We start from the raw sequence: 22249 nt of genomic DNA, 5'->3' as shown, positions 1-22249 counted from the left end.
TACAGATACAGAAGTTGACATACCTCACTAGTGAATAGAATATTCTATTGACCTTTAGCACGAACCCGGAAGTGGTGGCAGATGACTTTACAAAACTGCACAAAAATACTTTCCTGACATTTTACAGAGCTGTTCGCGATATTTCCACGTCGTTTTGTGGGTGAAGTAAGTCTCAGACTTCGTGGTGACGGAGACGAGCATCTTTTGTTACAGAATGGCTTCATATTTTGACGAGCACGACTGTGAGCCCACGGAAAACAGCAGCACTCCGTTTTCACAGGCCAACAACTTATTATTACAACTGGCAAGGTACAGTATGAGGGGAGGGGGCGTGTGATTAGGTACTTTCATAGCAGAAGTTGGTGGAGAAGACCTTCTTATCATATACTAGTATCTCTTTTTTTCGTTGGTGGGGCCAGTAGTTAAAACGGCGCATATGATAAGAAGGTCACAAAATACCTTTAACCGCCATTTTTAAACCTCTGCTGATCTGATTGGAGAGTAGGATTCTAAGGTACATATGCATGGAGGTCAGAAGGATAGGGCCAAATAAGATATCCACAGTTCCTATCTGGCCGAAGATTCTACTCTACTCTTCTTCATAACACTAAATTTGTTTAGTGCGCTCATCTCCTTGGTTAGAGCTGCTCATTGATAGATATTGCCAAGCGCGATCTTCACAAGGTTAAGAATCTACTTCACCCAAGCAAGGTATATATATTGATTTCATTTTAAAAATTGTAATCAACGGCCTACTTCATAGATGTATCCTCCAGGTATTTGAGCCGTCCAATCATCTGATAGAATAATTATGAACTCCCCTGTAGCGCTATTTATCTATTTTGGTGGGCTCACGGCCTAGGACCGCCGAAGGAACTGGCTGATGACCCGATATCCAGTCTTCCTCCCAGAGTACAAAGGAGGGAGTAAGAGTGGGTTTTGCAGCAGTTTACCTCTTGCACGTGACTTCACTTCCACAAAGTATAATGAATTTGTAAGCCACAAAGATCGTTATGAATGCTCTTCCCTTTACAGGATGTTGATTGAACAAGGGCCAGAGATGGAGATGGACCTAACAAGGTAATGTACTAGTACTGTAAATCATGAAATATTCTCAGTGGTTTATTGTCTGCAGTTTTCTCCCCCAAGGCAAAATCACCAAACCTCATGAACAATACAGATTTCTTTCACTTCATGCACTAACTAAGTGGGCATTGTAAAGTTTAAACATAGGGAATGCCTTCTTTTCCCCCTTACCGTGAAATAATTATTTAGTTTATTACCATACCTTTTATTGTAATATATAAAGTCCCCTTGGAACCATGCGCAGGGTTATTGAGTTATACCCCCTTGGGTCATTGTCATCCCTGCAGCCTAGCACCTGGGGGACGCCAAGCACCACCCGCATCTAAAGCAGCTGTGGAATCATTGAAAGCTGTTCAGATCACACCCAGTCAAGCAGGTGCGGCTATTTTTCATACACATGTATCTTCTTCTATACATCTCTACTGGTCAACTTGTATTGAACTGCCCATTGGCATTACTCAATAAACTTAAAGGCCCTCAATGGGTGCTTGGAAATGGGAACTGTCTTCTTCAAAGATGTTATTGCTGGGTTCCTCAAACAAGTGAAGAAAGAGCCTGGTCTTGCCATTGAAACTATGAAGGACGGGTCATACAAGAAATCAAGAGCCCAACACCTTTTGACATTTTTGCTATAGGTATTCAACTAGCATATGTTTATTTGCATGCCATGTTCCTTGTTCCTATGTATGCATGTGTTTGTTTGTGCATTTTAGAAATGAAAACGAAAAAACAGTAAATATTAAATACCTTCTTTTCCACAAATCTCTCAACAGATACAGCTGGAAAAACAAAAAGGTCTGTAACATGACTCAATTTACACATGTCCATATTTCTGTTGTGCAGCCAAGGGTGCCAGCTGTCCGGTGTGTCTGGCTGAGTTTGATGAATACGAGTTTGTGAAGATCATGCCCTGTCAACACAAGTTTCACCCATCCTGTATTCTACCATGGCTGTCAAAGGTTTGTTGGTTTATTTATCTCACCAGCCTACTGGCACTTGTTAACTGGCACACAACCAAGAGATATTTACCGACCAACATTTTGGTAGTCCTCCTGCAACCTTACTGACTGCTTTCATGGGGGCTACAAGTGTCAAGACATTTGCGTCCTTCCTACTGCAGCGCCACCTAGCAGTTTCAAGTGGAACCAGTCAGCATTATCAAGGGAGGTAGCTGGACTACCTAAGGGACCTAAAACCTCATTGGACTATGGAATCTCTCAGTTAAGAATGATGTCTGTTCAACTATTTCCAGACAAACTCCTGTCCAGTGTGTAGACATGAGCTGCCCACTGATGACCCAGAGTATGAAGAGGCCAGGAAGGAAAAAGTGAGTGCACTGTTGTGTAGCCTGGTATCATTATTACTTTTGTAGTTTTTGTTCTTGTTTGCTCCTCTAATCGCTTCTCTACCAATAAGTCTGGCACCAGTCCGTTTTTAAATATTTGACCCTTCCCTCACTAACTAGTTCAGTTATCAAATATTGCTCAAACACAGTGTAGTCCAATGAGGTCCAGAGTTCATATCTCTGCTGTTATCACCACCTGACTTGCAACTACTGGAAAAGTTCAAAGTCCTATAAACAGACATTATGCCATGGTTCACTGTTCATTATAGTGTACTTGTGGAAAAGAGCTAGGGGAATTCCCCAGTACAATGACCATGAGAATACTGCACATATCTGTTACTAACAGAAGGTAAGCTTTTCAGTGGGCTAAACTTGATTGATATCACCTCCATTTGATTGAACTTTGGAATGCCTGTTTGATTCATTACCATGCTATGTACAAATGTACATTGGATCGTGTGACTCTAACTTGTCAAAGCAAATCAGGGCTTTTACTTACATTTTAGGCAAATATTCCAATGAAGATCAATTCTCAATCAACAGGTGTCAGACAGCAAGGTGAGATGAGGAGCAAACCATAGCTAGAATAAGCTGGATACCAGTCTACTGTTGCTCAACTTGCTGATCTTTTAATCCATGACTATGAAAATAATACACTTCCCAAATTTACTCCTTCTGGATAACTGGTTCTGGAGATTGTGGGTTGCATGTGCAGCCTCAATGTTTTATACTCAGCTATTTTCAATAGTTTTTTTAATAACATAGTAAAATGCTTTAATTTGTTGTTACTTTGTTCCAGGAAAGAGCAAAAGAAAGAGAGGCTCAACTGGAAACACTTCACAATGCAATGTATGGATAGGTGGATGTGCAACATACACAGTACTACTTCAAATGGACTTTTTCCTTTCGATCTTCAATTACATATTTCCTCTAAGATGAGTTGGCATTCTGAATCTTTTACAGTTTTGTAATTTAAAAAAAAAATTGTTATCTTAGGGGTAGATCAGGAAATGTTTGTGGGAGGGGCAGGCAGGGGTCTAAGTAGTTGTTTACTTGGCATCCGATAATGTCCTAGAAACATGGTTGTGTGAGAAGTCACTGGTAAGAATACACCTTGTTCTACAGAACCAACAAATTTATTATATAAATACATTGTACAAATATGTATTGAAAAATATAACATCTGTGTAAGAGGAATATGGTTAAGTAAATCACTACTATATTGAGATCTCCTTCACTACAGTACAAGTAAAAACTGTTGCCTGTTTTCTTACAAAAGCAAAGCAAATGAACTTTATCAATTGTTGTAAATCATTGCACAGTAGTGACTTATGAACTAAGGGCAAGTACTCACAGACTACATCATTTATGAAGAAGACAGGCTACACTATATGTATTTAAAAAGTAGAACCAAAATGGTTTGATGATCCAAACAGAAATTCATAATCCGTAATGACATACCATTACTCCACAAGCACTAGTGTTGCCTGTTACATGTTACAGGCTTTTTTTCACAACATGAAATTCTTTGCTAGAAGTTCTTGTCTGGGTTTCGTCATTGTAAGCAGATGATTCATAAACCTAATTTCAGGTGGTGCAATGTAACCATGTGTACCTTTCTACATTAGTATACTACATAACTACCTGAGCTGCAGAACACAATGGATCATCATCATCATACTACATAATGCAACTGCATGTGACCATTCTCTTTAACAGTAATAACTAGAACATTATAACGTTGTTCACTACCGTGATAAAGTCTATTTAAGAAATATTTTGTACCTTGACCTGACATATCATAAAATCAGTGTGATATCCTATTCTTCAGTGCATAATTTCTGATGCAAAGGCCATGAACATACAGTGAACTATAGACAGCCTTGTGACATTTGAATTTCTCCTTGAATCTGTGTGCATGAAACAGTACAGAGTTACAAATTCAACTCAGTAACATACATCAACTATATAAACAAAACCAAAAGACCTGTGTCCTTTTCCCAACCAACAATGCTAAGCACCTCGATCACTGCAACAAGACACAAACATGTAGTGTTCCCTGATAACCCTAATTTGTTGGCCATCTGTTTGGGAACATCTGTTGGTTGGGGAACCGAAACATACTTTGTGGTGGAAACATCGGTCTGTGAATAAAATTTGGGGCCTGTGACCACCAGTTCATTCTGGGCCGTAGGTGACTGGTGGGGTACTGAACCTGCCGTGGTGGTGTGTTCTGTACGGGATACCTATAGGGAACTGCTGAATACATGTTAGGACCAGGTAATAAAGACTGCTTGTTCGCTGAACTAGATGTTCTGTGCATACCAGGGACTGCTGCTTGTCTGGAAGGACTGTAAAATGTTCTGTTTTTGAGTTGGGTCTGGATGGGTTTGGCATCAGCAGTCTTCACTTTCACAGCACCACCAGAGTCTAAAGGACATTTGGCTGAAAGAGTAAAATATCATAAAATAAGTTATTTTCATTGGGATATAATTTCGTGGTAGGAAGGGAACATTAAGTTGGTTTTTTTAAAACAATTTCACAGAGCAATTATACCATATATGGTATAATGGAGCCGCATATTCGCTGTGTCATGGTTAAAATAAAACCTCTGCAAACATTTCAGTATCTTTGACCAATCATATGGTGTTTCTTCAATTGTGTTGTATAATACATCATTCAAAACCTTTATCAATTGTGTTGTATAATATATCATTAAAAGCTTATTTCTAACCTTTGACAATATTATCCTATATGTTATGATCGTTTTCAAGAGAAGCATCAAGTCTGAGTATGTCCGCTGCAGAGAATTCCTTGATCACATGTTCATTGTCAAAGATAGTACACTGCTACTTAATCAGAAATTCTGATTGATGATACCTACCCCAAGTTCCTTTAACTTCGATGCCAGGGAATGTTGTCTGCTCTTGGGGACTGGGATCCCGGTCTGTGCTGATGCTGCTTGAAACTGCACTTGCCACAGGTACTGCCTCTTTCTTGGTGACATCTTGACAATAATTTGTGTATAAAGAATAACATTATCAGCCTTCACTACAATGTTTTGGCAAAGGGAGAAGTGAAATAGACACACTGTCGTAACTTGTAGCTGGGAAAAATCATACACAAGAATGTGGTCAGTGTATCATTACAAAAAAGTATTGAAGACATCATACAAATGTATTAATGAAAAGTGCAGAATCTTTTACCTTTACACTGTATCTCTTTCATGCAATAGCCTGTAACAGTAACAGGCAAAAGCTATACAGTCTGAATAATTTCAGGGAAGAAACTTACCTGACTCTTTTGTCCCTGTCGATTCCCCAAAGATGTCCTGACATGCCTTGGAGGAACGGCCACTGACATCTTCTGCTTGTCCTTTGGCAGCTGGATTGAATATAGTAACTACCAAGCTTTTGGAGCTTTTTATAGTTACATCGAGTTGCTGTTGCCGTAAGTCACAAGGACTGGTAACTGCGGGTTTCCAGGTTTCACAGTCATTCCCAGTTAGTGCTAGTTTTGGCCTCGTTTTCTCTAGTCTGTCTGGTTTCTCTTTTTCTCTAAGCTGCTCTTGGGAAGATGTACCGAGACAACCAGCACTGGTTTCCACTGTAGCATCATCAGCAGTTGGGTTGACGTGGCCCTTAGCAGACGTCACTTCATGAGCAAGTCTTTGCTGGATTATTGCACCAGTCTTCCTCCTCTTGCTCGACTGATCATTCTTCCCCTGAGGTTGCTTGCCTACTGCATCATACTGTCTCTTCGTGGTCTTCGAAGATGAGGCATCCTGAGTTTCTGCTGTTGAGTTCTCTCTGCTGACCAAACTTTTGGTCTTGTCATCTACCACAGAGGACCGTGACTTTGAGCGAGTTCTGTGCTCCCTCAGATAGCACTTATCCCCTTCATATAGCAGAATACTGTGGTACTTCCCACACTTCATCTTGCACCACTCTATCTTGGCATGATCTGGTGAGGTATCCTTGACCAGCGTCTTCAGAAGGTCCTGGCACTTGGTTTGCCTCTCACGTACCTCAGAAATCTTGACCTCGTTCGGGCTGATTTTGAGAGAAGGTTTCTTTTCCTTCAGTACTTCTTCCAGACGCAGGATATCGTTGCCACAGGTGTGAATCTGTGACTTAAGCAGCATCTTGACAAACTCGATGTTGTTCCCATTGATAAGCTGATAGGACTTCAGACTTTTGTGCAAGGCCTTCACTTGGCCTCTCTTCATGTCCCGTTGTCTCAGCAGTATGTTCCTGATTGTATTAGGTTTCCTTTCCTCTGGAGTAGCAAAGTCCTCTTCAGGCATGATACTATCCACGTCTTGGAGAGGGGCTTTCTTTTCCTTCTGTCCCACTTCTTTCCTCTGTATGTTAGAAAGGTAAGTCTTTGTCGCGTGTAGCATCTCAAGTTCAGTGCTGATCTCTGACAGGTGAATGATGGCGGATCTGAGCAGCAGCGCATGTTGGTCCTTCTGCAGATATAGTCCATGGAAGCTGTTCTTCTCCAACTTTAGATGCATGATTCCCTGTTGGAAATGATCTATCTCTGCTGACACTTTCTTCATCCGGTCTGCAATGCACTGGAACATCTCCTGTGCATGAGAAGACCTGGCACAAGACAGCACCATGTCAAAATCAAATGGAGCCTCGTACAGTTGAGAATCCTTTGACATCTGTATGGCGTTACACAACAGTGTGCGGTTCCTGTCTGCTGTGCTGTCAGAACTAGCTGGCTTCTCTTGATTGTGCAACATCTGTTCTTCACCACCAATGGCATTACTTTGAGGCCTTTTCATGCCGAATGTTTTATACATTTCAGACTTACACTGACAAAGAGAGGAGCCACTATCCTTGCAACAGTTAGACAGTACTGACCCTCCCTTTGCTTTAAACAGCACTGAAGAGTTGCAGGCTTTGTGAGAGTCACCTGCTCCTGTATGCCTCGATGTGTTTTGTTCAGGTTCAGCCTTTGTCTCAACTTCACTACCATGCACTGTTGCTGAGAAACTGTCAGTGCACTTTTGTTGCTCTTCTGCCTTCACTTCTCTGTCTGCTTTGTTGATATCTCCTTGGTGAACAAGTGACTTGAACAGTCTTGTCCATCGCTTCCTTGCTCGTTCATACGCTTCTTTTTCCTTCTGCCTACCACCTTGCTGTGCAGTCTCTTCTCTTACAGAAGACTTTGTGCAATGCTCATTTATCAGCATTTTAGGGCAGCTTAATTTTGTAGGAAGTTCAGCTGCCATAGCTAGTTTGTTTCCAAGAGTTGGATCAATATTGGGAGTGGCTGCAAGCGTTGCTGAAAAGGTACACCTGCTTTCTTTATCAGTGGGCTCTCCTTTGGACAGGGACGCAAAGCATGAAAAGGGCCTGGAGATACCTTCAGATGTAGTGTTTTCAACATCTTTTTCTTTGCCACAAAGAAAGCTGTCGTTTGCAGATGAGGAGCTGAACGATTGCCCTCCCACAGACGTTGATAGTAGAGAAGAGCTCAGACTGGAGTCATTAGAAATGGAGTACAAGTCATGATCATCATCATCTGAGAGCATGGGTACATCATCTGCCAACCGCTCTATGTTATCATCTGCAAGATGACTGAGAACACTTTCCTGTGGTGAACATGATTGTGATGGCAGATTAGCTGAATTGGTACTTGAATCATTTCCTGCTCTTTTGTCTTTCTGGTTTTCATAATCATGACTTTCTTCTTCTTTGGTTTCTTCACTTTTTTGGGTTCCAAGGACATTCCTCTCCTCTTTTTCATTGGTCAGCTCTGCAAAGGGTTCTTCTTCCCTATTACCTTTCTGTTCAGAGGATGTTGATGAGGTATTTTCAGCACTGGGTTTTACGCAAACCTGCTGGTGATCCACTGATGAATCTTGTTCTTCCTTGAGTGTTGACTTTTTGGGATGACAACAGAGTGGCCGCATGCCGTCATTTTCCTTGCTTACAGCAAATTCGGACCCTGCTCTGGTATCTCCAGAAGGGAATGTTGCTTTTGGTTTGAGAGTGCTCATCTCTTCCTTTCCTGTCATTCCACTTTCTTGTTTTGTACCAGACGTCTCCATTGGCTTGGGCTCATCACAGGTTGTTGGAGTAGATTCCTCAAATCTTTCTATTTTCCTGGCATATTCCTCAGTCCACAAATGGATCTTTTCATACCGGTAACCAGCTTCCAGATCAGCTTCAAGATGACTTTTCACATCATGGTCTGCCATCATGTTCTGTGTATCCACACTGAGGTTTGGTGTCATTTCCTCATCTTCACAGCTACCATACACTTTGGATGTGGTTTGCATCTCTGTGCAAAGTTTGTTTGCCTGCCAACTTCCAGTAGTCTGTTTATTTCTGTCCACCACACCTTCTGGCTCTGAGTCTCGACACTTCCACGACGTTCCTACCAGGTTACCGTTGTAATCAGCCCCTAACTCTGCAGCATCAGGCGATGGTATGGAAGGCGAGTCTACCTGCCTTCTAGCAATTGTGAAAAGCTGCTGTGGTGTCAAGGACAAAAAGGTGGGGAGTGGTGGTGGTAGTGGTGGTGGGGTGACAGGCTTTGCACTTTCTTTGGTGCTAGTTGTTGTCAGCTGCCTATGGCCACTCCCATGTCCCTCTTCCATTGAAATCGCTTCATGATCAACTGTGACCTGCTCCGCCCTTTCATCATTGGTGTGCCACTGGGAAGTTTGTGTTTGTCCACATGACTCCTCCCACTGACCACATCTGAACACATTTGATTGACATTCCATAGGATGGTATGCCTCAGTAGCCCTGTTGTCACCTTGTGTTTGTGGATGAAGCTGGGGCTTTACTACTGTGCTTCTTCTAGGCTGGCCTCTTACCCACACAATGTCAACTGCTAGCTCCAACAATGTAAGGGCAGTCTGAAAGGATGACTGTAATGAGCTGTCGCCCATGTCATCTGACATCATTTTCAGTGTGTTCATCGTTCCAGAGATGAGAGATTCCAACTTCCTACAATCCAGTGGTGGTTGTTGAAATGTTCCTCCCTGCATCTGGTCCATCTTTCTTGAAATGTGGTCTCGAACCTCTTGCACTGCCAACTCCAGAAGGGTGGTAGAGGTTCTGATGGCAACGGTTGCTGCAGTTCTCACTGCTACCACTAGCTGGGGGCAGTTGCTGGTTGCCTGCAATTTTTGGACACCTAGTTCCAATGTGTTCAGCGCCCCTGTCAACAATGACTCCAGCACAGTGTCCTCTTTTGCTTGCCACGAACAATGCCATGTACAGCTCTGTGACTGACAGCTTGACTGGCAATCTTGTTCACCTCTCACATCTGCAGTAGCACCTCTCTGTCCCAAGGTGGCGTTACTTGTGTCTTCACTCACACGCCTTCCATTAGGTTGAGGCCTGGCTACTCCAACAGATGTAGTTCTTACAATGTGTTTGCTTGTACCTGTTTCCAACTTTTCAGCTTTACTGTCTAAATCTCTGGCATCTGACACTGGCAAGCCACTTTGGTCATGGGCTTGTGGGTCAATAATCTGACCAGCAGTAAGACCATCAATCGTACAGGCAGCTTGTTTAAGATCATGTGGAATACATGTGTCAGTGTCTTCAGGAATGATCCTCTCTTCTTGTTCCTGTGCATATACCTGACTGATGGCATTTCCTGCCAAAGAGAACACCTGGTCAATTACAAGCATAGTGGTGTTGGTGCCACCAGTTTCTTCTTCTTCACAACTCTTCTTCCATTTCATCATATTTTCTTCAGAAAAGTCAGCTTCACCACCTGAGTTTGGACATGTGATGGCTGATGCATCAGCAGGTTCTTGTTTCATGGTCTTCTTTGGAGAAGAATCTTCTATAGGTTTTTGACTTCCAAATGCTTGCCACTCTGCTGTACTTTCCTTCTCACTGTTTATATCCGTAATTCTATCTACTGTCAAATCAACTTTCAACTCCATAGATCTAACACCATTACTTTCCTTTGGCAACATGTTTCCTGCACTTGTTTCCTTCCTCTCGCAACCAATACAAGCTGCCCGAGAAATGTTCTGTTCTGGCATTCCCATTCTTTTAAGACACTTACTCTCTTCCTCTTGTCCTGCAAGGGCGCAAACGCTTTCTTCCGTTTTGACCGACTCTATTCTAGTGACCTTGGGCACTCTACACAATGTTGTCACCTCGCTTGCGGAATCTGACATCTCTGAAGATGATAAGGCAACAGTTGGAGTTAGACGATCCAGCGTCTGGTCTAGAGTGTGTAGAATGCTCAACATTTCTGTGTGCTCTGAATCTGATGGGCACGAATCACTGACCCTTAATGCCAACAGTGCACTTGTGTCACGTCCTTTCTTCACTTTGTCTATGGGCTCTTTGGTTGGAAAGTTAATTACACTTGCAGGTTGCTTGCTGCTGTTAGTGTGGCCCATTTTCTTCAGCTGTCTTTGAAAGGCATTTAACTTTCCATCTTGGGGGCCCTTCTGCACTTTGTGTGTCTTGGTCTCCTTCACTGTTTCTTCTGGTTTCTTTTTTGTCTGAGTCTGCCTTTTTACACGAGTTACTTCAAGTTCATCTGCCAGAAGCACATGTTGCCTTTTGATCTTCTCTTTCAACCTGTTACTTGGCTTTCCTTTCTTTATGTCTCCCATGTGCTTTGAGGTAGTATTGTCCACTGTCAGAGTTTTGCCAGACAAACAGCCCTCGGTCAAACAGTGACCCACTGGTATCTCCTTCTTTCTTCTAGCCGTTTTTCCACTCAACACATCCAAACTTCTCTCCTTGATCCCTTGCATTGCTAGGTGCTCTGTTTGTCTCATCTTTCTTTTTGCCTTCAACTTAGCTTCCTGGATATTTTCTGGAACAACATGTTTACGTTTTGGTTTATTCCTTGACTCCCCTCCAATGCTGACATTGACACTTGACTCGTTGCTCCGTAGTCCACGTTGAATCCTTGGATCTTTCAGCTTAGCAAAGAAACCTGCTGCCATGTTTTTGACTCTTTGAGATGAGGTACCACCACTACTGCCTGATGAAACAGTACTTTGACCTTTAGTTTGTGATTCCTTATTTCCATACAGGAATTTTGCTGGCTTCAGGAGTGCACTCATTCCCATTCCCTGGCTCGTTGTTGGATCTGTCTTTTGTTTGACTGTCTGTGAGATCTTGTTCCCAAACATGAGAGGTGTTGGCTTCAAGAACACACCGGTTTCTGATTGATGGCTTGGGCCAAGATTACAATCTTGGATGTCTCCAACTGACAATTTCTTGTTTCTTTCAGATCCTTGCGTTTCTTTTACAGTCTCAATAGACAAAGAAGTGCCGGAAGACTCTGTCGTTTTGACATCACACTCTTTCTCATCACCACTGTCATCAATGTCCATGTCTGAACCTAGCCCATCAGTGTCTGAACTACTCACATCAGTGACAGAGACGATTGGTGAAGCCACCAGTACTTTAGGTGGAGAAATCTTTGTACAACTCACCACCGCGTAGGGAAGAATTTGGGAGGGTGCTTTGCTGGGGCGACAGGAGTCATCATACTCGTATAGATAGATCTGAAATCATGAATAAAGAGAAGCCTTTTTTTATTGCAAAGTCAGATTTTTCAGCAAGAAAATGATCTATTGTTTTTAACTTGACTATCATTTCACAATGAAGAATTGTTGTAGCTCCAATTTGCCCGTCATCACTTTCTTCAAACCCTTAGATTAGAATATCAAAATATTCAAGAGAACTCTGGCTCTAAAGTAACATGATCATAGGCTTCAAATTGACATACCAAGTTGTATCCTTTCTGAGAAGTCTTTAACATTCACTGTAACTAAAGATATAATGGCCAAACATTGAAATGGGGACAAGTGCCAGACTATACTGCAATCAGAGAAGCAAAATGGAGTTGGGATAGGATGGGTACCAGATGAGCACTAATGGACAATCCTGATGAGAACTTACACATGAGTTGGCCAGCTGATGTGCTTCCTTCTGTATTGACGTAGGCGACCTGTTGGACAAGTGGCTGTCGAAATTGGGTGTTGGTTCGATGGCATCCTCAATCGTTTTGAAGCTTGTGGGAATGGGCTTGATCCTTCCTGGGATGATCTGTGGACCAAAATTAAGAGTTAACGAAAAGAACAATTTCTTGATACCTTTCTGTGTTTTAATCATCAACACTCAAATATTTGTAGCCTGGTAACCATCTCCATGAACCAGCATAGGGAAATTTTGAAATCTAGACCCTCTGAAATGCTATTTCCTGCATTCTGAGGGGCAAATTTTGTTTGAAGAATAAGCTAAGTTTAATGACATCTTTCTTTGTAAAAAAAAAATGCAGAAGGGTTTCAGCTTGATTTTGGGGGAACGGCGCCCTACCGACAAAGCACGACATGCTCCCACAGGAAAATTTAGAATTCTTAACCCATTGAAACGCTATTTCCTGAATTCTGAGGGTCAAATTTTGATGGTAAAGTAATCTAAGTTTAATGACATCTCTATATGTGAAAAAAATACAGAAGGGTTTCAGCTTGAGTTTTGTTGGACGACGCCCACCCGACATATTATTTTTGCCCCCCCCCTGTGCCGCCGCCACTGAGCCACCAATTCTTCCCAAACAGGGGTCAGTGGTAGTGCACGACAAAAAAATGACTAAGGGTTTTGAGTGTCGAGTTCACATTTCTCATAATTTGCTGCAAAATGACATCAAATACCAACACGCCTGAAAAGCGTAAGAATCGGTGTGTTTTGGTGAAAATTGATTTCGGACCCAAGCCTTATTTCCGGATAACCCTTGGCGTTGAAGGTAAACCGTCCCTTTGACCCAGATTGACCTTTGTTGCGTTCTGTTGGCCGTGTTGCATTACCTCATAGCGTCAGGTTATTGTGAAAATCAAAGTGGTAGGATTTTCTTTACAATTGGCTTGATTATACCTTAGACTAGTTAGAGATTTCTCTTTCTGACATAAGTCATTTTCGTGTCAAAAATTCTGGTGATGTGTCTAATTCCACACGAAATGCCCTATTTTGCACCTCATTTTTGAAGGGAAAATACTTTTTCCCTCTTATATTTACTAAAATTGCAGAGGTTGAAGAAACCGAAACTCAGGTTTTCTTGTAGCTAGAGGGATATCCTTCGTTCCCATATACAGTTGTTTTGGCTCAGAAGTATTTCCTGGAAGAGACGGTCGCTAGACTTGAGGGCGTGCAAACTCAAATTGAGACCCAAAATAAACTAGGGGGTGCCCCCTTCTATTTGTATTGAGGTGATTTCTGTATCTCATCTGATTTCTTTATCATTGTGATTTGATAGAACTATGTCTTGGTTAGTATACTTGTATTATCAACCACATTATCTTATTTCTATTTCTTATAATTACTTGTACTGGCATCTTTCTGTGACTTACTTAATTAGACTTGATGGCTCCCATGTCGTGTTTAGCTCTGATGAATAAATGAATGAAAAGTACACGATCATCAGCAACTAACCTTGAAGACCATGAGGGCAGTCTGAGAGTAACTGCATTTCTCTGCCAGCTTCAGTGCAATGTCAGCGTTTCTCCTGACATACACTCCCATGTCTGACCGCCCAAGGAAGTTGGTGAAGGCCGTTTTCCCAGAGCAAACTACTAACCCACTCTGGCACACCTGAATAGGGAGGATATTTCAATTGGCATGTCAAGTTTGGAAATGGGAGATTATATTTCTTCACTTTGGCAATAACAACTATTTCTAGGGTGCTAATAGCATTGTTATCCTAACTAGTACATTAATGCTATTATTATGGTGTGCAGTAGAAACCAGAGCTGACTATGCGAGTGAAGTCGCAAGACAATTGTGCAGAAATTCCCAACAACACGGTGTCTGACGTTGGCAGGGAATTATGACAAAACTGCACAAAAGCGTGATCATATCAACTCAGGTATCATTTTAAAGGAAAATGCACAAGCTTTCCAATGATACAACACGTAATGCTAGCATTGAAAAACATGGCATATGACCAAGGAAAATTTCAGCGATTTGGTCAGAAAGCTAACGAAAACTACATTATATTTGGCTCTCATAGTGAAGTAACAATGACAGCACAGTAGCCAGTTCTGTACCTACATTCAAATCATACAAACAGTTACTGATAATCATGTGTTTGCCCATCTTACATGTTTGGCCTTGGCATGTGACACCACATGGAAAGCATGTTGTTCAGTCAGCTCCTTGGCACTTCGTCCATCCTCCTTCATCTTCTGTCTCTTCTTGATGAAGCGTTCCTCCAGCGTTGGGTTGCTGCATAGCTGTATTCTATCAATCTGGACAACAGGTTGAAGAGAGTATCAATATCAAACCAATCATCAAAAGAAGGGCCTTCAGGATTTTAAGTGAGCATGAAGTTATCCTTAAATCTACCTCTTGCATGTCAAAATGACATGAAAATGATTTTGTCTTAGTAGACTTAACTCTGCATCAATATAATTTCTTGGCTTTTGCAGGAAATTAGTGGAGTAGAGGGCAGGCAGGTGAAATACACAGAAAAAGACATTCTGTGATAGACTCTAATGCCACCACTGGAGTCACAAAAGCCATGGATTTTGAATTTCTAATGCATTAATAAATGGCACTATCTAAAACTGTATCAACTAGCAAGGCATAAACTGCAAAAACTTACTAGCTGATATCCTACCTACCTTTTGACTGTCTTGTCCTTTGTCAGACAAAAGCAAAGCAAGGAGTGAAATGGAAAATTATGTTATAGAAGTTTGTACATGTTATAGAAGTTTGTACAATGTTAATCACTGCTACAGGTGAACTTAAATTCTGACAGGAAATGTGGCACTTTACCTGCCATCTTGCCATGGTGCTTCTGTCCAGAACAGACTGCTGAACAATCTTGCTGATCTCCCTCCACTCTCTGCCATGCACCTTGACATCCTGCAGACAACACCCTGTGGCCAAGGAATAATTTTTATCAATTTTCAATGTCAAAGATTTTTTATCGCACAACGAAGCAATTGTAGCTTCCACTTCAAATGTGAAGCACCATTTGCTCCAGATTGGCCTTTGCTGGTTTCTGTGTTCCTATGCCTAATGCAGGTCATATGTATAACATAGCAAACAATGTACTATATCTTATTAAGTCTTAAATAGACGTGCATTGTTTACACTGCAGCGTTTCCTACAAATATGCCTCCCATGACGTCAGAGTGAAGATTGGAATGCAGGATCCAATTTGAATCAGTATACATCCTTCTTTTTAGATTGCATTTTTGCATCATCACTGTTATTCCTTAACACCCAAAAAAGGCTTACCAATCCTAATTTCCTTAACTTTACGGGCTTAACACAATCTGTCAGAAATGGCTCTGTTCATTAACACTGTGACGTTTTGCTTCAGACTTCTATCCTGGAAGAGAAGGTTGCTAGTGTAGTCCTGAGGGTTTGCAGCGCAACCTCAAATTTAGACCCAAAATAAACTCGGGTGTGTCCCCTGACTGGCCCTGAGACATGTCAACCTACCTGGCCCTGCCTGCTTTCGTGGAATACTGTACACACTGGACAGGTTCCTGTTGGCGTATATCTGCTTCAGTGTCTCCTGTGCTGTAGTGGCTGACTTCATCCTTGGAAAGTCTAAAATCGAAACAAGAGCATAGACATGTCAATAACTTTTGTATTCCAACAAGCAAAGACTGACACCCTTCTATCAACAGAATTGCACAATACAATTCAAGTTTTAATTCAAACCCATTGTTCTTGCCAATTTGCTGTTCATGCAAGATAACAATTTGTGCATTCCGATATCCTCGAGGGACTAAAATCACCATGTAATGACAAACAAAAACTGCCTCAAAGCTTGCCATACCAGAAGATAGGTGCCAGTTTGCAGCGGACCTGATTTAGTCAATTATATCTGTAACAATTGAAGAGCTTTGATCTTTAGGCCTAGGATTACAGTTGCTTCATTATTGACACAACAAAAAGTACAGTGACTTTAAAATTATAGTCAACTACAAACTACAAAATAGAAATACAAAATAAATCTCAAAATTCTTACTCGTATGTACAGACAACAAACACTAAGCCAGGTTCCACTATATAATGAGTACGAAGCTACATTGCATCTTCCTACATTTGTATGGTATCCAAAGTTACTTGCAAGAATACAGTCTTTCAGTGCTGAACATATACAAAGAATAACAAGATACTGAATACCTGTGGGAAAGCGGAACCTTCAATAATAACTAAACTGGACTAGACAGTACTACAGGCTACAGCTATAATCACAACGACAAAACACCTCTTAATTTCTTTATTTAGATTTATCATAAACAATGAGAAAGGGAGTGCAAGACACCTTTACAAGTATCCCTCCCACCTCGACGTCTGCTTGTCTTTTAAGTTGAATTGTAATTTCTGGTCTTGTGGAAACGCTGATCCATAGTCAACTTGTTTTATTCTGCCTAAAACGGAAAAATCCGTCAGAAAGAGAGCACAGCTCCCTATCGAAAAACGTAAATATTCAGCCGCCATGTTGGATTCACTCACTCAATATCGCGAGAATGCGTGAGAGTTATGACGTGTAATCTGCAGTACTGGCAACTACCAATACAGGGAGGTGTTTGAGTCCGAATTGTATTTATAGGCGGCAAAATGTTGCTAGCACTAATTTTTTTCCGCTGGCAACAATGAAAATTGCACAAGTGGTGAATGACTCCCTTTGCTAAGCTGGGATTTAAAAAAATTCTTAACTTTGACATAGACCAAGGACATAATATAGACCTTGCATAGACTATTGTATCTAGTGATTATCATACATGTATATTCTTAACCCTTAAGCTGCCGCTCCTGGGTTAACCCGGGATGCAGAAACTTGCGAAGATTGCCGCTCCCGGGTATAACCGGTTTAGGGTATTCCCCGGAACAACACAGCATCGCCGCATGTTTCGCGCGTCTAACCCGGAACTTGGTGAATGCTATGTTGTACCAGCCTTTTAGCCGTGTAGTCAGTTCAGCACCCAGGACAGTCCGTAGTCATAAACTCACATAAAGTAATACCCGTGTATTTTTTTTCCTTATATGTGATTCTGATGTTGTCAGAATTCTCAGAAACTTAATGGTCCATGTGCTAGTGGTTGAACCGTTCTATGCGTGTTAGAGTAGATTGCTTGGAAGCATTGTGGAGAGTATATGTTTTATTGCTTTTGTGTGTTTATTACCCATGAAATGTATGTTAATAAGTTGGTATGCATTTCGGAAGAAAGTATCAGTCGTAAAATTTCAGCTGAAATCAAAGAGTTATGTTTCCTAAAGCCTCAGAAAGGAATATACTGTGTTGTAATAAATCAGTCTTTCAGCTAAATATTCAGTTCAGCACCCAGGACAGTCTGTAGTCATAAACGTACCTGTGGTACTACCTGGGTGAATTTTTTTCATGTGTATGCAAGACTGATATTGTCAAGACCTCTCAGAAGTGCTGTGGTACTGATATTGGAATTTCACAAATAGTTTTAATGCTATAATACAATAGGTTTCTGAAAATTGTATGTTTTATTGCATTATTGCCCTTGTAAATCATTACTACTGTCATTAGGCCAATGTTGCATGGCACCAACAGAAAGAGTAGACTCTTAGCTTTCTATTGATGTATAACATATTGGGGTTATTTTGGAGGAAAGGAACCATAAACTAGTGAAATGAAAACAGTACCCCTTGTTTTTAGAGGGTCTAAAAACGCTGGCACTGAGAAGCTGTACTGGTGAGAAAACCTGGCAGCTAAAGGGTTAATAATTCACCTGTCAATTTTCCAATTGGTAATCTTATTCAGGGGGTACTTTTATTAGATTTAGTTCACCCCCTCCGGGCAGCGTGATCCATCCTCGAGTACAGTGTGAGAGTGGCCCCAAACCCACTAAATGGATTGACGTGGATGATGCTGCCACTACCATGGTACCACACCGTCTCAGCTCCAGGGGTATAAGAGTACACTGGCGAGGAGGACGGCCCAAGCACTGTGATGTCACCAGTAAAAAAAAAAGTGAAACCCTACCTACCAACCCTAATTTTTTCCTAGGCCTTAAACAATAGTTTATTCCGGTTGTGATTTTGGACACAACTTGATCCAGCAAAAACAGACACAACTTGAAGGATGTGCCAAAACAAAACAAAACGATACCTTTGATTGGATAGTTCCCAGCCCGTGCCTAGCTAGACTTGAAAGAAGTGAACTATCCTTTTGGAAATTATATTTTCTTGGTTCTCATTTCTGTCTACAATAGACCCCTTTCGAAAATGAGTAGCCTGGAGTCCAGCCTTCTTAGCTTGGCGGCTAGCGAGCGTTGGAAGCGGGCTAAGGCTAACAAAGCTGGAATTCAGGCTAGAATATGAGGGATGGGCAGTAAAAAATCCTATTTCTCTCAAATATAAACCTCATTTGTTATGACCACACTTTTTGTGCAGTGTGCACTTTGATTGCATGGGGGGTTGGGGTTTTGTTTGCGTTAAGAACTTCGGCGTACGCGTGGAAAATTTTCGCGTTGAAAATTTGAAATGGAGAATTTATTCATAGGTTCAAAATATCAAACTAATTTTATCATCAAAATTTTTCTCCCTTGGGAATAGACTTGAGTCCCTTGGGAATAGCACACACCAAACCACACCACGCCCACACCCATGCAGGGGAAAAGTTTGCCTGTAATTTTGATCATTTGCTCGTTAAAATATGCTAGTTATATATTAGTTGATCAGAAGGGAATTGAAGGTTTACAAGTCTAAGGTTTCACACCCAAAAAATTTCAAAGGATGTTTGAAATTTTAAAAAAACAACAACAAAAAAGTTGATTCCCAAGGGACTCAAGTCTATTCCCAAGGGAGAAAAATTTTGATGATAAAATAACTTTGATATTTTGAACCTATGAATAAATTCTCCATTTCAAATTTTCCACGCGAAAATTTTTCACGCGTACGTGAACATTCTTAACGCGAACAAAACCCGTTCCCTTGCATGGGTGGGTCGTCCAAAAAAGGGCAAAACTTTTCTTGCTATTTTCCAGCAATTTTGTTTTTATGTTGCACTTGCATAATATTAAGCTCTGGTATTCAACCTTTGAAAGTAGGATCATCATCATGACAAGGGTAAAACATATTAAGCTTTGCAGCGGTACATAATTAATAGATTGACATTGACAGGAGCCAATGCTCGAGCACGGTGGAAGCGAATAGACCAGTCCACAACAGGCGCTGCCTTCCTCGACTGAAGATAGTATCCAGGTACTCTAGTCTATACAACTAATAGAGTCATCATCATTCCAGGGCATAAATTTGTCATTCCTTTGGAGGAACCCCTCCCTTGACAGACTCCAGTCCTTTCTATATCTAGCAGTTCTTGGCCATGTCGGGCCCAGTTGTAAAAGAGTAATTTATACTAATAATAGAGATATGATTATGACAGAGTCAGACATTGAATGATCAAAGTTTGAATTCTTTGTGTCTAGACTTGCCGTAAAATGACCCTGACAGAATGAGATGTTACATCAACTGGGGTCTTTGAATTGAAACAATCATGATTCTACTGCTGTTCATCACAGATGGAGTCCCCATGGAATGGTCTCTGTGTGGGAACTATTTCACCCCCTCTTATGAAAACATAACCTCAATCAACCCACGACCACTGCTCATCAATCCACTCTTGACACATTGTACCAACAGACTCTTGGCTTCTTTGCCATTCCGGATCAATTTACATTTTCAATATAAGGATTCATAAATCAAACATAGGGCTGAGTGAATGTGTGAGAAAAAAACTGATAAGTTTGAAAACCTTCATGTGAAAAGAATTAATCACAATTACAGGCAAACACAGTCTAACCAAGGAGGTTATTGGTCAAACCTGTACAAATGACCACCTCAATAAAGGCCCATCTGACCAATGTTTCACCACTTTTCATCAACACAACAAATATTGAAAACACACAAATACGGAGAGGACAGAGACCCAGGAGCTTTAACTATCATAGGTTTGGATACCAGACTCGACAAACACATGGAGCACCACCCAATGATCTACAACTACAAAACACTTGATTGCCCTCACAAGCCTGGAATTACGATCCAGTAAAGGGATGAGCGGCCTAAATTGGAACACGACCTTCCTACCTGGCCGAATGGATCTACTCTACTCTACTCTACTCTACCAGGTTACAAACCCAAGGAGGTTAAAATACCGTGACAAACCCTATGCCATATTTACAAATTCAATGAAATCAAATTATGTCTCAGCAAGGAGGTTAAAATGGTATCAGGAACATAATTTTCATTCTCATCAAGAGTGGTCAAACTGGAATTCTACAGATCCTACCTGACCTGGCCTATTAAAAGATATGGAAATAAAGTAAGTTGCCCTTTGCCCATATTTATATCTTACCTGACCTGGCTTTAGATATGGAAAATACAATAACTCGCCCTTTGCCCATCTTATCTTCCCACAGATGCCCTTTGCCCATCTTATCTTATCTTACCTTTACTTTGTTCTGCAAATTATACCAACCTTGATAAGTGGCCATGCATAACAATATGGTGGTACGTTTTTGTTATGCTGGAATGTGGGACAAGATACTTGTTGACACGTCCAAAAGGTGTGAACAAGCAAGAGGCTTCTTTGGAAAAAAATCTACGGCCTTTTATTTTTCATCTTTGGAGAGATGAAATCATCAGAAACAGCCGCACGGAAAAATATTTGTTGTGATAAATGACACTTTGTTTGTAAAACGACGGGAGGTCGTGGAAACTATCTTCAAGTAAAGCACGTGATTCTTAATTATTTTAGTGAATGCGGCAATCTCGGCGACAACTCAAGAATGGGGGAGAAATTCAAAACGTTATAATCTTTACAGGGATACGGTAACTTGTCAGATATAGAAGCAAATCGGTTTTGCTCAGAGTGGGCAAGGAATGTGGTAAATGTGTTTGGTTCCGGTCTTGACACATGTCGCCCCCACATTTCCGACCATTTTACACGGAACATTACCGTCACAAATCAGTACCACATGGAACGGAACTCTCATCTTCACACCATTGTCATCTCACCAGAAGTAGTACAATATCTATGTACAAATCTAAGCAAAGAAACAACGCTATTCTGGGAACGTTTTAGGATCTTGTAAGCGATTGCTAACAAGCAGAGCCAAGAAGATGAAGAAACGAAACTTGACATGGCAACATTAGCAGTTGTTTTGTTCTCCGAGCGTTATACCCTGGAAAAAATAGCATAAGCAGATGGCTGTACATATCAGCGGAGCCGTAAGCGAATGCATATGGAGTCAGTGAGTTTAGAAGATGTGCTAGCAATGTCTTACCTTAGTACTACTCAGAAGAAAGACGTCTCCTCACGCCCGGCCTTGTCCCTCGCCATGCTCTGCAGTTGTCCTGCTGTTTGGCGCCTCCGCGTTCTTTTTAAAACAACTGATTAATAATTCATGACCCTAGTGCAACTTTCCACCAATGGTGGTGCCGTATTGTATCATGTGATCAAAAAGGCGCGAAAAGACCAGGTGGGCGGCAAATGAAGCCTCCAACCCAGGCTTCGGGCTGGCTACAAGGTTCCACCTGGACTTTTGGCGGGATATTGTTAATAATCGTTGGCGCCTTTCTCTTTAACATTATTAAAAGGCATCTTCCACCTGGACTTTTGGCGGGCGACCTTTTGTTGATAATCATTGCTGTCTTAAATCTTGATGATTTTTGTCTTCATAAAGATTGTGCAGACTGCTAACATTAACATTATCAAGTTTTCCAGTTTTCCTCTCTCCGTAGCCGACTCCCTTCATACAGTTGACTCTATTTGGCCAATTTCTACTATTTTCCCAACGACCTGCGGAGG

General features: G+C 41.3%; 2 protein-coding genes across 2 annotated transcripts; one reads left to right on the top strand and one right to left on the bottom strand.

Moving 5' to 3' along the window:
* The first annotated feature begins 41 nt into the window (after positions 1-41).
* LOC136449061 (E3 ubiquitin-protein ligase RNF181-like) lies at positions 42-3968 on the top strand. Its single transcript, XM_066448857.1, has 6 exons — positions 42-309; positions 1036-1080; positions 1374-1462; positions 1930-2045; positions 2339-2413; positions 3231-3968. The coding sequence occupies exons 1-6, from the start codon at positions 215-217 to the stop codon at positions 3288-3290; spliced, it is 480 nt and encodes a 159-aa protein (XP_066304954.1). The 5' UTR covers positions 42-214; the 3' UTR covers positions 3291-3968.
* Positions 3555-21809, bottom strand: LOC136449059 (uncharacterized). Its single transcript, XM_066448854.1, has 9 exons — positions 21726-21809; positions 15895-16005; positions 15220-15323; positions 14544-14690; positions 13876-14034; positions 12349-12495; positions 5726-11951; positions 5316-5438; positions 3555-4876 (listed from the first exon to the last, which is right to left on the bottom strand). The coding sequence occupies exons 2-9, from the start codon at positions 15992-15994 to the stop codon at positions 4500-4502; spliced, it is 7383 nt and encodes a 2460-aa protein (XP_066304951.1). The 5' UTR covers positions 15995-16005; positions 21726-21809; the 3' UTR covers positions 3555-4499.
* Between the last annotated feature and the right edge of the window lie 440 nt (positions 21810-22249).

This window comes from Branchiostoma lanceolatum, chromosome 14 (genome assembly GCF_035083965.1).
Source record: "Branchiostoma lanceolatum isolate klBraLanc5 chromosome 14, klBraLanc5.hap2, whole genome shotgun sequence".
In the NCBI taxonomy this organism is placed as follows: Eukaryota; Metazoa; Chordata; class Leptocardii; order Amphioxiformes; family Branchiostomatidae; genus Branchiostoma; species Branchiostoma lanceolatum.
Note: the sequence above shows the minus strand (reverse complement) of the source record. Positions and strands in the feature narration are given on the sequence as shown.